The 15,565-nt window shown below is 36.0% G+C and overlaps 1 protein-coding gene across 1 annotated transcript in view; it reads right to left on the reverse strand.

Annotated features, from left to right (window-relative positions):
- LOC138695202 (uncharacterized) overlaps positions 1-15,565 on the reverse strand; it is a 96,545-nt gene that overhangs the window by 14,078 nt on the left and 66,902 nt on the right. The window contains exons 8-12 of the mRNA XM_069819662.1: positions 14,534-14,692; positions 10,929-11,032; positions 6,175-6,483; positions 2,706-2,824; positions 1,315-1,384 (exon numbers count right to left, since the gene is read on the reverse strand). Of these exons, the coding sequence (XP_069675763.1) occupies positions 1,315-1,384; positions 2,706-2,824; positions 6,175-6,483; positions 10,929-11,032; positions 14,534-14,692 (761 nt within the window). The remainder of the gene's footprint in view (positions 1-1,314; positions 1,385-2,705; positions 2,825-6,174; positions 6,484-10,928; positions 11,033-14,533; positions 14,693-15,565) is intronic.

Raw genomic sequence — 15,565 nt, forward strand, 5'->3', positions numbered from 1 at the left:
TGAAGTTTTGTGTTCTAATTTAGAACAAACATAGATAAACCAGAATACTATTAGGGCTCCACTTCGTGAAAATCATCAACTACAGCGGAAATCTGCACATTGTGGAATACAAGGCAATGAACATGCAGATCAGTTGGCAAAGAAGGAGAATAAAATTTTACGTGCATACCAAAAGGTATCATAAATACTCCGTCGATTTAGTAAAATGCGTTTGAGACTAAAGAAAGCAGAAAACAGTACTGTACAACGTGATCTATTGTTATAAGGCATCATGTTACAAAACATTCACGTCTGAGTATTTTTGACAAAGTAAATATTATTCATTGCTTAGATAAAGGCGCAAATATTAAGGATATTGCTGGAGAGTTTAAGATAATATTTATTTTTTTATTTGTTTACTTATGTATTTATTTATTTGTTTGCTTGGCTTGCTTATTTATTTATTTATTTAGTCATTAATTTAGTAATTCATGTAGTCAGTTATTTATTTTTTAGATGGATATATTCTAGGAAATAAAATTAATTTTTATTAACATTTTATCAGATTCACTTTTTATAATTAATTAACAATTCTTAAATACCCATTCCTGTACCATTGAAGTTCTCCTGTCAATAATAATGTTCCTCTACTTTAATACTCTACCAAGACCAGACTACATAGTCTGGAGCAGTGTACCACTCTGCTAAATAATTATTCATACATAAAAGATTCCAAAATGAAACATCTAACGAATTTTAGCAGAATACCAAGAACAAATCAGGGTCGGTACTTCTAACACATAAAGGAACTGTTCCAAACGTTCCCCACCTTAACAGGCCACAAATGCCTTTCAGCTCACTTACACAAACTAATTTCGGAATATGTATGATAAGAACATTCTTTTGTTAAATTTTAACGTACCTTGTTAACATGTTTCGACCTATTTTGGGTCTGAGTTCTGAAGATGACCCAAAATAGGTCGAAACATGTTAACGAGGTACGTTAAAATTTAACACAAGAAAGTTCTTATACATATTCCGAAGTGATACAGTGTTAAAAGTTGTGTAAACAAGATGTACAAACTAATTATTTATGGATCACCAAAATGTGTCATCTGTAACACAGGTTTCTATCATGAACAGATATCACCAGCAGAGATGTCCTGCCTTGCATATATTATAAGAACTTAAGTCAGAATCATTAAATAATATTATATTGGGAAGCAAGAAGGCAAATGGAGACTATACAAGTGTCTGGGCATTAGATACTACTACAGCTACTATTACCACTAGGGTACTACCACTACTACTGCTACTAATACTGCTTCTACACACCGCAGTGGTTTGATTTCCTGTAGCTCCAGGTGTTCTAGAAGCATTTGAACTCCCAGCAGTGTTTGTAATCCTGTGACAACAAAAATCATTGCTATTAAAACAGTTTTAAACATTGGCTTAGACATAAGTGTATGAAACTTGTAAACTGTTAAACTAAGAATCCTGCCAAAACTGTATTTGTCTTATATAACCATACTAACACATTAATTTTTAATGTATCTACGCATATCATCAGAAGAAAACAACACAGAAGAATTAACATTTGAAATAAAGCTTCTTAATGTTCTTCCAGATGATATTATGACATACTAAAAATATACAGAACGTTGGCTGAAAGATATTGGAAATTCCGTGTTCAAATCTCTTCAAGTTTAAGTGAAAATCATATTTGGCCACTTTTCTTGAAGTTTTTTTATCTGCTGTCATTTCATTTCTTCATTACTCGAATCGACCTTATCATCAGTGCCAGTGAGGGAAGTGAGTCGGTATGTGCCGATATGGAATACTGCCACTGGTTTCTATGGCCAGAAAACATATCGTTAGTGAAAAACGACATACTGTCACTGAAAAAATGTGATCGTAAAAATTTGTTTATATATTTCTTCACAACAAAGAGTACAACCTGTTTGCTTCGTAAATCTAAACCACAGCCTTCTGGAACTATAGTCAACGTGTATTTAGACATGTTTATTTGATAAGTCAACCCTTGGAATGCTTACAACAATAGTATTTCAAGTATAGTTGGGTGTGGTCTGTAGTGGCTGTTGTTGCCAATTTAGTGACTGTGTCATTTTTGTTGTTGCACTTTTTAATAATTAAGTAAGGAACTTCGAAGTTTTAACATTATTTTAAATGATAAGTCTTAATGGACATTGCAAAATAATCTTGTAAATAACTGAAGTATCTTTAAATTATTTTATTAAGAAATGTAATGTTTTGCATAAACTTCAGATTTACGTTACTGACTGCACGAAACAATTTATTGTATACATCATGTATGTGTATGTTTTAAGGGAGGGGGTATGCCTTTTTTAAATCAGGGTATGCAAGGGAAAATCTTGGAGTAGCATATCGCCTCTAGTTTTTTTTTTTTCCACTTTCCTCACTGATCAGTGCAATAGCAAATGAAAACAAAAACACTAAACCATTCACATGAGACCAACTACATGAAATCAATGACGAACGTTCTGCAAAGCTACTAAACGTGGAAGTCCTTGAATCCCTGAAGTTTACGGCAATGCCTAAGTATTCCGGTTTGCAATCTTACAACTTAGATTTTAGTGAAACTGATGATAGAGGTGTTTCATATCACACTTTGATGATTTAACCTGGAATAGAATTTGGAGTTGAATAGAACATTAGTTTGAGAGTCTGGGTTTCATAATACTTACGGAACCTGCTCAGTGCCACATACTCCAATATTGTTCTCTGGTGCATGAGATTGGTTCAAGGAAGCTATCACTCTGGACATCACGTTCACCATATTCAATCTGTTGGCACTTCCTGCCACCTAGAAGCAAGCTTACGATTATTAAGGAAGATGAGCAGTAGTGTTTATTTAATATTGCTTTCAACTACAGAGGTTATTCAGCATTAAAATTCAAAATGGCGAGAAATTGCTGACAGATTTTGTCCAGAACCCTCCATTCAAGGAAGGTTTTTTTAGGTGCCGTAAATGTACGACATTGGCCTCCTAGCTTTATTTGTATCGCGGAAGTAGCCATGCTAAGAATTTTATGCCCTTTAAAATCTGTTATCCTGATCCAGATTTAACTTGCAAACTTTAAATCCAGCAGTTATCATGGTATCTGCTAGACTACCGAGGATGACACTGTACCCAATGAAACCTAAAATGGCTGCTTTTTCAGAGAAAAAATATTTATCTGTAAGAGCGTGCAGAGTTTCACATTACAGATCTAATATCCTTAATTTATACTAGTATATTTTCAGATCTGCTTCCCTTTGCATTAATATACCTTCAGTTTATTACACATTTTCTCCATATTATGATTGCTAGTAAGTACTGTGTGTTAAAATGGTACACTACTTTCTCTTACATCGGCATTGGGTTGTAGATAATTATTTTTATATTGTACTGTAAATTAAATAGTTTATATTAAGAACGTAATACTGAAGACGTTGGTTAAGTTTTTATAATTTTTTAAATAATACAGTACCTATTTATAATAATATAACTTAGTAACATACCGTAATAAATTCTACAAATTGAATGCTTCTAAGTAATTGATTAACTAGCGGACTTACCCGTGTTAATTATGTAAGTTTGTGTGGCTTATAGCTGTTTCGGTGCTTCATCACACCATCCTCAGAGCCTACTAGATCTCGGAATCATCTCGAACTTCTCTGCCTGTTATGTGGGTGCGTTTGATTGTTGAAAGGTGTTGAAAAGTGGAGTCAAATAGAGTGTGTGTACTGAAATTGATCTGTGTGTTGAGAATTTGATCGGGTTGTGTTTTAGTGTGATTGTATATTTCGTATTGTTCTAGTGTGTTGAGTTTTTGGTTCTTGGGTTGTATGTGTAGGATTTCCATGTCCGCATTTATGTTATTGTGTGTATGGTTAGCATTGGTTATGTGATCGGCATATGTAGATGTATTGTATCCTCTGGTTATTGCTTTAATGTGTTCTTTGTAGCGTGTTTGGAATGATCTGCCTGTCTGTCCTATGTAGAACTTGTCGCAATTATTACATGTGAGTTTGTATACACCTGTGTGGTCGTATTTATTTGTTTGTGTTTTTTGTGTGTTGAGATGTCTTTGTAGTGTGTTTTCTGTTCTGTATGCTATGTTGTATTTCTGCTTTCTGAATGAAGAAGCGATCTTATGTGTGCTTTTGTTTATATATGTTAGTGTGATGTATTTCTTGTGTTCTTGTGTTTGTGTTGTGTTTTGCGTGTTTTTGTGTTTGTTAAGTTAAGTTAACAAGTGTGTGTTTGTATCCCTATCGATGGAAAATATGTTGTGTGTGTATTTAATTTTACAAGAATATTTTTATTTTACTGATATTTTTTTCCTTTCTTAAAGCATTCATTTTATTTTATGAAATGGTTACTGGAAAAATTGGAAATAATTTTACTAGTACCGGTACTGTGGACTTGGAAAAAACTTTTGATAGAGTGGACTGGAATAAACTTATGGGAATCTTGAAGAAAATTGATGTGGATTGGAAAGGAAGGAGGCTATTTAGTATTTTTTTTATATGAAACGAGCCAAAATCAGGATAGGAGAAGAAATATCAGAGGGAAGTTGAATAGGAAGAGGATTACAAGGATGCCCTTTATCACCTATCCTATTCAACATCTACATGGAGGATTTAGTGAAGAACTGTTTTCAGAATATGGGAGGAGTAATAGTAGGAGGAAAAAGAATAACATGCATAAGATTTGCTCATGATATGGCGTTGCTAGCAGAAGAGAAGATGATACTAAGGGATATGCTACTGGAGCTAAATGACAGTTGTGAGTAGTATGGAATGAAGATAAATACGATCAAGACGAAGACCATGATCATTGGAAGAAAAATAAAGAAGGTAAACGTGCAGATTCAATGAGATAGTAGAACAAGTGGACAGTTTTAGATACTTGAGGTGTACCAGTACTGTAAGTAGTAATATGATCTACTACCAGGAAGTCAAAAGAAGGTTAGTAATGGCAAAGGAAACTTTTGAAAGAAAAAGGAGTATCTTCTGCGGAAGTGAAGAGAAATGATTAAGAAGCATTTGAAATGTACATGTGGAGAAGACTGAAGCGTGTGAAATGGACAGACAGAATAAGAGATGAAGCTATGCTAAAGAAGAGTGGGTAATGTTCCAGTGTATCAGAAAGAGAAGAAAGAAATTGGCTGGGTCACTGGCTGAGAAGAAACTTTCTACTGAAGGATGCACTGGAAGGAATGGTGAACGGGAGAAGAATCTGTGGCAGGAGAAGATATCAGATGATGGACGATATTAAGATATATGGACCGTATGTGGAGACAAAGAGGAAGGCAGAAAATAGGAAAGATTGAAGAATGCTGGGTTTGCAGTGAAAGACCTGCCATTTGATAGAACATTATGTATATATGTATACAAAAAAATTAATAAATATACTGTAAATAATGGGGCATGTAGCACGTATGGGTGAATCCAGAAATGCTTATAGAGTGTTAGTTGGGAGGCCAGAGGGAAAAAGACCTTTAGGGAGGCCGAGACGTAGATGGGAAGATAATATTAAAATGGATTTGAGGGAGGTGGGTTATAATGATAGAGAATGGATTAATCTTGCTCAGGATAGGGACCAATGGTGGGCTTATGTGAGGGCAGCAATGAACCTCCGGGTTCCTTAAAAGCCAGTAAGTATGTAAGTAAGTAAATAAGTACTGTAAATAATAATTTATAATTGAAGACCTCCCTGGAATAAGAATGTAAGACTGTAACCAAGAGGATTATAGCCTTCTTGGATGTAACCATAAAACTGTAATTCATGTTTCAGGAGGAAGGAAACTAATTTCATGGTCATATTTCGTTAGACATATATTTACTATCACAACCATCTGACTAATCGAGGTTATAAAAGTTTATTCGTCTCTTAAATACAATAATTTATTTTTATAAATAAATGCTTCAAAATTACTTTTTCCATCTGAATCACCTATTTAAAGAATTTGATGTTACATCCTTTTTCCGGGAAGGTCTTCAATTCTTCATTGTAATTAAAATTAAGATCAATATGAAGAAAATGTTTGAATCAACAAACCACAGAAATAAACCCTATTTTGAAAATCTGTGCATGGGACTGATATAAAAGTTATGACTATTTCTTACATTAAAATATTCTAAATAGTACATATAACATGATTTTACCTCTAAACCAGGTGTTGGTGGAGGGCAGATCACTCCAGGTGGTAGTTGGCTACTATTGGTTCTGGTAGCTGTAGTGTTAGCGGCAACTGTAATGTTTTCAGTTGTGTTTCTGTTGGTAATCCTATTCACAAAGCGGTTGATCCCAGAGATGAAATTAGTACCGAATTGTGCGGCGTTGACAGTTTCATTGTTACCTGGCTCGTTAATGGACGCTTCCACAGCCAATAACAACAGGAGGAAAGTACTTGCCACAGACACTTTGCGTTGCATCATCTTGGATACTGGCAAAGTTCGGGAGTTTTCCAGGCACTGTAGCTCGGGATATTGGTGTTATCTTCCTTAATGTGTTGAGAATTAGAGGGACGTAAGTACATGTATTGCAAACTTGAATGAAAGTTGTAGTGGTGCGATTATACAGGGTGGAAGTGAAATAATCCTGCAGATTCAAAGCAACGATTGGGTACTCTTAAATGAATACTGTACAAGTAGAAAACCTGTATTACGTTTTGTGATTAAATGCATGTTAATTAAAAAATTGAGTTGGAAGTTTCAGCAGTCTGGCAACATCGCTCTTTCTTCTCGTAATACAGATGTAAGAGGTCAACGAAATCAGGTCTGTCTGCCTTAGTGAACTACCTCCCACCTCCATTTCTGGCTACAATTTTGCAAGCTGATCGCATTCGTCAGTGGCTTCAAATTAGTGGTTTTTAAATTAAATTTACATGAAAACCATCCACGTTATTAAAACATATCAGAAGGATCTTAAATGATTCTTTATTAGATTTTCTATCGATAAGAACAAAAATCACAATTCTGCTCGCAATAGTTATCGAATAAGAGGGTGTTAAACATTTGGGAAAAAACATGTTTTTCTGAACTTTATACCAATATGGTATTAGACGTTTTTGTTACATACATGAGTTATTCACTCTGAAAATCTGCAGGGTTATTTCATTTCCATTCTGTATAAAGAAGTGGAGAAGTGAAGTGACAGAATGATACTGACAGGGGAAATCATGATACTTGAAGAAAACAAGCTGATTTTACTACACATTTCTGTTTAGATCTGTGGAGGATTAAAAACCTTGATCTCCTTAATGTTTTAAGCAAAATATAGGGATTTTATTGAACCAAGTCTTATTAGCTTGAATGACAAAACATTTGGATAAGGATAAAATATTAACTAAATCCAGTGTTGAATTCAGAGATTTACACTACCGGTCAAAAGTTTTCGATCAGCTATAAAAACAACTACATACTTTATTTCAATGTACAAACACATCAGAAAAACTAAATAGATCAACAAAATAAGTATTTTCTTTCTCTAGCTTTATCATATGATAGAACATTCATAACGAAATCCCTGTTTTAATCACAAATCCATAGTTGTGATAGGTGATCGAAAACTTTTGACCGGTAGTGTACCTATTTATGATATTTGCAGAATGTGAATCTTCGAGCTTGAAAATTTTGCAATGTAGCCTACATCGGATTACTGTTTTTGTCAGTGGCAAAGGCAGTTCTTTATCATACACTTCTTTTATACTAGAGATGCCATTCAGAGAAGACGAGATGATATCATGGTAATGGAGCAATGGTGGAAAGATAAAGAAAATATAAATACTTGAAATATACAGTAACTAAAATATATTCAACCATAGTTGGGGATCTGGTATTTGAGTAGCCAAAATCTGAATTAATGCCCAGCATTACCATAATCTTTCTTAGTTCCAACAAGAATTGGACAAAATCCGGTTAAAACAAATTAGTGAAATGTAGTATCAATTTATTACGAGGGCCCCTCCCCTCCCCCCAGGAAAGTAAGTTTCCCTGAGGTCGTTTACAGAAAGAAAACAACATTTCATGGAAAGATTTATTGGAACAGATACAGATATCATTGTAGTATTTTTCATGTTCTCCACCAGAAATGAGACATTTGTCATATCGTGGGATCAAGTTGTTTTTATTCCTGTGTCATAGAAGTCCGCCACCTGGAATTGGAACCAATGTGTTACAGCCGTCTGCACTTCTCTGTTGATCCCACAGTATGAGAAATGTCTTAATTCGGGTGGGGAATATATTGAAAAATAATCTTCATATTACGATGTTTGGTGATGTATACACATCCGTTGATGTGACATATTAATGAATTTAAATACTATTATAGTCACAATCATGCCATGGTATGAAAGAAAAATTTCACAACCTTGAGCGGGAATCGAAGTCGCAGGAAGTCGCAGGTTCGATTCCCGCTCGAGGTTGTGAAATTTTTCTTTCATACCATGGCATGATTGTGACTATAATAGTATTTAAATTTATTGAAAAATAGTTGAACAGTTAATTGCTAACATTGTGGAAGAAAAAAAAATAACTTTTTTATCAGCTCCCATGAGAATATTTGCTTGTCAGACGCTAGATAACCACAGCAGTTGATAAAGTGTCGTAAAATGACTAATTAAAAAAACAATCATAAGCAATGAAATGGAGAAACCAGCAATAACACATAGCTGCGATATTTATGTATAAAATAATTGCACCATAAATGATCTAGTATTGATATTAAATTGGGGAAGCATGTGAATAAAGGTGTTTCTAATTCTGACAACATTGTCAACATTATCATAGCAATAGACCACTCTCTCACACTAATAGTCAGCTGTTTGAGTGATGTTCAACATACTATAGCTGGCTGAGTACCAGATTTACAGATTTCCAACAAGTTCACGAAAAGATTACAGTATTTAAAGACACAAATGTTTGTAGTCAGTAGTCAGAGACGTTTTCTACATGGAAATAAATTTATTTCAATATTTCTAGGCAAAATTGCATTTCAATACATGTTACAAAATTATGGTAACACTTTCATGTGATTATTATTAAGTATTAATGATACAATAAATTATTTGCTGCATATTTGTTTCTAAGAAATTCTCAAAAATTTTATTGGCACGTTCTAAATACTCAATGTTACATGGAAAACGTCAACACAATAGTCTCAAATTCTTGCCATACTCTCTTCAACATATCTTTGTTCATGGATGAAGTCACAGAAATGATCCGATGCCTTACTTATTCAGGATCTTGGGTAGAGGTGGCATATGAACTGCATTGTTCACATATCCCCAAAGAAAGAAGTCATATGGTGTCAAGTCTGGTGACCTTGATGGGTAAGGACGATAAGCCAGATCAGCAGTGGTAGCACATTCAACTGAACAATGTGGTAGATGGTCAATTCGGAAATGTCTATGAAACAACCTTTGTGTCATTGTTCTCTTTTTCGGAGGAAGGCCTGCAGGCAAGCACCGCAGGCTTAGGTTTATTGTGCAGCATCCTCATTGGAATGATTGTTGAAGTCTGTTAGGATCGCTCTACAAATGAATGATTCACTGCATGGTGTCATCGAATCAATTCAGCCTCAGCATCCAGTCCTGACTGAAGACGTGATCCTCCGCCTTCCTGTGATGATGTTCTGCGGATTGTTGGTAAATACTCGTATTTTCTGAAGTTTGTTCTTGAACACCTTGTGGAAGTCGGATATTGTTTTGTTATCGCATTGTCGCGGTCAAGGCGAGAGTAAAAGAAAAGTGTGCAGCCGCATAATTATATTGTAATGTTGGTATCACGTTATTATACTATGAAACTGCTTAAATTTAACTTCTTGTATAAACAAGAATGCATTGTTGAAAATCAAATTGCATGTATGTTTATTATTTATCACTATGAATAGTAACCATAACTCTCAGTTACATTTCCAATATAATATATCGTCAACAATACTATTTAATCACTTTCCAGCATGTGCACTATATAATTCGATATGAAAGGTTTATTTCTGCAAAGAGTTGGAGTTTATTTTTCAATTTGCTTTATACTTCCTATCGAAGTAAGATATACTCGTAATAATTATACTGCCAACAAAACCAATGCTTAAAAATAAACCACAGCCTGCCTTTCACAAATCAATTTTGTTTGAACTCTGTGAAGAAAGTGCAAAGGAAATCTTTATAATTCACAAGTAGAAAGCGTGTATTTTGATTTGAGTACTTTATTGTTTTCTGAATATTGGAACATTTCATTTAAAACTAATTTAAACTAAAAATGGCCTGTAAAATAGCTGCTCATAAACTGTTTGTGGGAGTTGGAGGGCGGTAAATTTTAGCACTGCCTAGAGGTGGCACTATACCTAATTCCAGCCCTGTGTATAATCTAATAAAGTTCTTGTTTTAATTTATTAAATCTTATTTAAACTTTAGCTTCAACGTGTTCAGATTTTTTTTTCACATCTATTCCATTCGCAGATGGAAAATGAATTGTATGTCAATCAGTGCTAATACTTGTTTAATATTATAAACATTTGAATTTTCCAGTAACAATCTCTTCCCATAAAAATATAAGTGGTATAAGAGAACAAATTTACTTTACATCTTTCCTACATCCTACATTAAAAATTCTGATGCAGCCACTGAGATATCATTAGTATATTTAACATAGTTCTAAGCTTGTAGTTTATCATTTCACAATAGCTGGTCTTTAAGACATTGTTACTCTCGACCAGTTTTGACTCCCACTGAGTTGTGATATGCCGTTAGCATATCACGGAAAGCGGACATGGGAGCTGCAGGATTAGGCCTATCTACTTCACACACACCATTCGCACTGGCGCCTTCCCCCTGACGTCATTTCTTTGCCATACCAATCTCCTCTACTTTACTTAACATTGTATAAGCAAATTGACTGTACTTCTTTCGAGGTACTTTATTAGCAACACCTCCTTCTTCTTCTTCTTCTTCTTCTTCTTCTTCTTCTTCTTCTTCTTCTTCTTCTTCTTCTTCTTCTTCTTCTTCTTCTTTCATTAAAACTTGAACGAAAGCGTTATTTTATGACATCATTCTCAAGTTTATTAAATATTGATGGATGGTGGTCATCAAATCAGGATGCAATTTGTAGGTGAAGAGGAAGATATACCCCCATCCTTTGCTTACATATATTTTATCTCAGCCATGTACGGTAAATCCTTTCTTTGTAAGCTGCATTTTCTTAGGAAAAAAAAAAGTGTGAATGTACTTTCAGATATGATGCTGGTGCTGCTGCTGCTGATGATGATGATGGTGATGATGATGATGATGATGATGATGATGATAATGATATTAACAATGCATCTCCTTAACTACTAACTTATTTTTAAGACTATTTCAAGGCCACCGACGTGGCTCAGTCGGTTAAGGCGCTTGTCTGCCGGTCTGAAGTTGTGCTTGGACGTGGGTTCGATCCCCGCTTGGGCTGTATTGTATTGTATTGTATTTACCTGGTTGGGTTTTTTCCGAGGTTTTCCCTAACCATAAGGTGAATGCCAGGTAATCTATGGCGAATCCTCGGCCTCATTTCGCCAAATACCATCTCGCTGTCACCAATCTCATCGACGTTAAATAACCTAGTAGTTGATACAGCGTCGTTAAATAACCAACTAAAAAAACTACTTCAATCTTTACACATCTGTTAGGCTATATGTTCTAACAGAAATGACAGATGAGTATTATACAAGGCGCATCCAGAAAGTAAGTTTCCCGATTTTTTCCCCTTGAAAGTAAACGTAATTAGCCGTGTCAATTGCGCATGCGTAACAGATTATGACATCAATCATATGCCAGCCGGACAGGTCCCGCCTGGTCCCAGTAGCGTGGCAGCAGTGCTCCGAAATGGAAGCTCTTATTTCTTCTCCCGCCGCCTGCGAGGTTCGGTCGGTGATAAAGTTCTTTAATGCACAAAGCATTGCGACAATTGAAATTCATCGGCAGCTTGTCAGGTCTATGGGCCGAACATCATGAGTAAGCAGATGGTGCGTCGCTGGTGTAGGCAGTTTTCCGAAGGTCGTCAAAGTGTCCATGATGAAGAGCGCAGTGGGCGACCGTCCTTCATCAATGATGATCGTGTTGAGCTGGTGCGGCAGTGCATCATGGAGAACCGTCGCTTCACGATTAGGGAGCTGAGCAGCCATTTTCCACAGATATCGCGATCCTTGTTGCATGAGATTGTCACTAAGCACCTGCTGTTCAAAAAAGTGTGTGCCAGGTGGGTGCCAAAAAACCTGACACCCGAACACAAAATGCAACGTTTAGGAGTAGCACTGACATTTCTGCAACGGTATCACGATGACGGCGACGAGTTCCTCGACAGGATCGTCACGGGCGAAGAGACTTGGATTTCGCACTTCACCCCGGAAACCAAGCAGCAGTCAATGCATTGGCGGCATAGTGGATCTCCGGTCAGGACGAAATTCAAACAGATGCTGTCGGTACGGAAAGTGATGTGCACGGTGTTCTGGGACAGGAAGGACATTCTGCTCATTGACTTCCTTCCAAGAGGTGAAACAATGAACGCTGACCGTTACTGTGAAACACTGCGAAAATTGCGACGTGCCATTCAAAACAAGAGGCGTGGAATGCTTACTGCAGGTGTTGCGCTCCTCCATGACAATGCTCGTCCACATACGGCTCGGCGCACGGCAGCTGTTTTGACGGAATTTGGCTGGGAGTTGTTTGATCATCCACCCTACAGTCCTGATCTTGCTCCCAGCGATTTTCACGTTTTCTTGCACCTCAAGAAATTCCTGTCGTCCGGTGAGCGTTTTGGCAACGACGAAGAGCTGAAGACGTCTGTCACATGCTGGTTCCATTCACAGGCGGCAGAGGGATACAAAAGTTGATCCCACGATACGACAAGTGTCTCAATTCTGATGGTGGCTATGTTGAAAAATAGCTGAAACATTGCTGTACCTGTTGCCAATAAATGTTTTCCTGAAAGTGTGTGTTATTTTTAAAAAAAAATAGGGAAACTTACTTTCTGGATGCGCCTCGTATATTGATGACGACAAATCTGCTTGTTGAGCTACATTTAAAATTGCAATTCATACAGTACAGTATGTCTCTTTTTAAATAATTTCATTTATGTGTCAAGATTTAGCAGTGAAGTTATTATCCTTATTGTTGTTAAGTATTTGATAATAAGCCTGTATGGTAATATTTAAGAATTTAGGATGTAGCTGCATTTTCTTAGAAAAAGTGAAGACAATGGGCCTTTCCCGTTCCTCTAGGAAAATAAATCGCACACTGATGGCAATGATGATGTTAATAATAATAATAATAATAATAATAATAATAATAATAATAATAATAATAATAATAATACTCACTTACAAATGGCTTTTAAAGAACCCGCAGGTTCATTGCCGCCCTCACATAAGCCTGCCATCGGTCCCTATCCTGTGCAAGATTAATCCACTCTCTATCATTATATCCCACCTCCCTCAAATCCATTTTAATATTATCCTCCTATCTACGTAATAATAATAATAATAATAATAATAATAATAATAATAATAATGATGATAATGATAATGATATATATGGTATTTATTTGTAAGCCAACTTTACAATTCATAATTACTGTGGAACTTTACAGTAATGCTTTTTGAGGTGACCATACATTCGTAATCATGGCTCATTTGCTGAGTCGTTTTGTTTCTACTATCGTGTACTTTCAACCATTCCAGTTCGCGCTATCAATTTTGATACACCATGTAGACGTTGTCCAGAATAAAACATACTGAGCTATAATATACTCTGCGGTTATATACACAACAAATACAAAACTCCTAGTAAATGAACCGCCTCACTAAGCAACCACTGGACGACTGACATGGCCTGGATTGCAGGCCCACAAGAATAAACCAGCTGTGCCCTCGACAATATGATAGCACAAATGCCGCGAGCTGATTCACACTTTAGGGGCCCAACTGTATATTGTGGCGCTTGGGTGAATGATGTAGAGTTAAATGCTCACCATTGAAAAAAAAGGTCAGCAGTGTAGTACCACTTAGGAACATTACGTGCTTTGTTTTCGGGAAATATCAAACATTTAAAAATGAAGAAATATCAGGAAAACTGTTCAGATCACGTAATGAGGATGAGTCCGAACAGAATATCTAAAGAAATTGTGAATAATTGTAGCACTAAAGGTGGAAGATCTAATAAACGGCCAATGAAGCGTTGGAAATATCAATTTCCCGCATAATAATCTTCCAGACTGAAATGAGGATACCTGAGGTCTGGACCTTGAAATAATTATTGATGATGATAAAGAACAGAAACTTTTTATTCAACAAGTTATTTATTGCAATGTAGAAAATTCTTTTGGACGACATGTAGCTGTTATAATAAAATTATCGAGTTCGTCACACTTGTGTTCATTCTTATGCAAATTACAAGTCTGTTCAACAAATACACAGCCAGGAAATCTGACTTTGGTTCGTAGCTGACAGGTTCACACAAAATGAGTGATAAGTTATAACTTTGATACTAGCAGCGAGATGTGTCGGTATCTGTGTTCGTAGAAGCAGTAGTGTTGCTTCGCCAGCAGGGAATCTCATCGTAAAGATGTTCGGGTTCCATTCCTGGCTGTAGACTGTTGGTTTTGCTGTTGATGGATGACGGTGGAATATCATATTGAAGCTCGAGGTAAGCTGCAAACAAATCAATTCTTGAGATTAAGTAGACCTACAAGTTTTAGTTTTGGTTGTTTCCATATGAGGGAGTCAAAAGCAAAGGTGTATAAGTGCAATTTACTTATTTTTGAGAAAATGTGATTGAAAGTTCTTAAGCTTTTTAATTTTAATTTTAATGTTTGATGTGGTTAAAAGATATCTCTTTGCTTACCCTGGATGCACTTAACTCATTTTTTTTTAGAAATGTCATTTGTACACCTTTCGTATCTGACCCCCTCATATGAGTTCGGCCAACACAGCCTGTTGTCTTGCCATTTGTCGATCTCTCAAGTTGTCTTAAATACTAGAATGGAATTTCGGATGGGTATGGAAGAGGTGGCAGATTTGTATAGAAAACACAGACTTATTGCTTCCCATCCGTTTTGAGCAGCCCTCCTAAGCCAATGGATCATGAGGGTAGTACGATTTCCTACCTGACTCTAGCCTCAGTTGCGTATTGAAAACTACCAATCTAAATCACTATTTCTCCTCTTTCCCGGCTCTTGCTTATGTTTCCCATTCATAGAATGCTCGCTAGGACACTCAGGTGAATCGAGCTTCAATAATAATAATGTGAAGACGCAGGTTTTAAATTGTCATATTTGCGCGGTTTGAAATATACGAGTAGTATAAAGGTGCTTTTGACAATAATGAATGCTCGTCACTGAATAATTTATTATTCGATTTTACAATGTACGGCAGAAAGAGGTTAATGTGATGTAGAGTTCTAGACCATCAACCTGTCACGCAGGTTTGATTTCGAGTCCCAGTGAGTCCTGATATATTTTTTTTTCATTGTAAAAAAAATCCATAGTGACTTGTGGCTGACGATTTTGCAATATTGGGGGTTTT

This window comes from Periplaneta americana, chromosome 2 (genome assembly GCF_040183065.1).
Source record: "Periplaneta americana isolate PAMFEO1 chromosome 2, P.americana_PAMFEO1_priV1, whole genome shotgun sequence".
NCBI lineage: Eukaryota > Metazoa > Arthropoda > Insecta > Blattodea > Blattidae > Periplaneta > Periplaneta americana.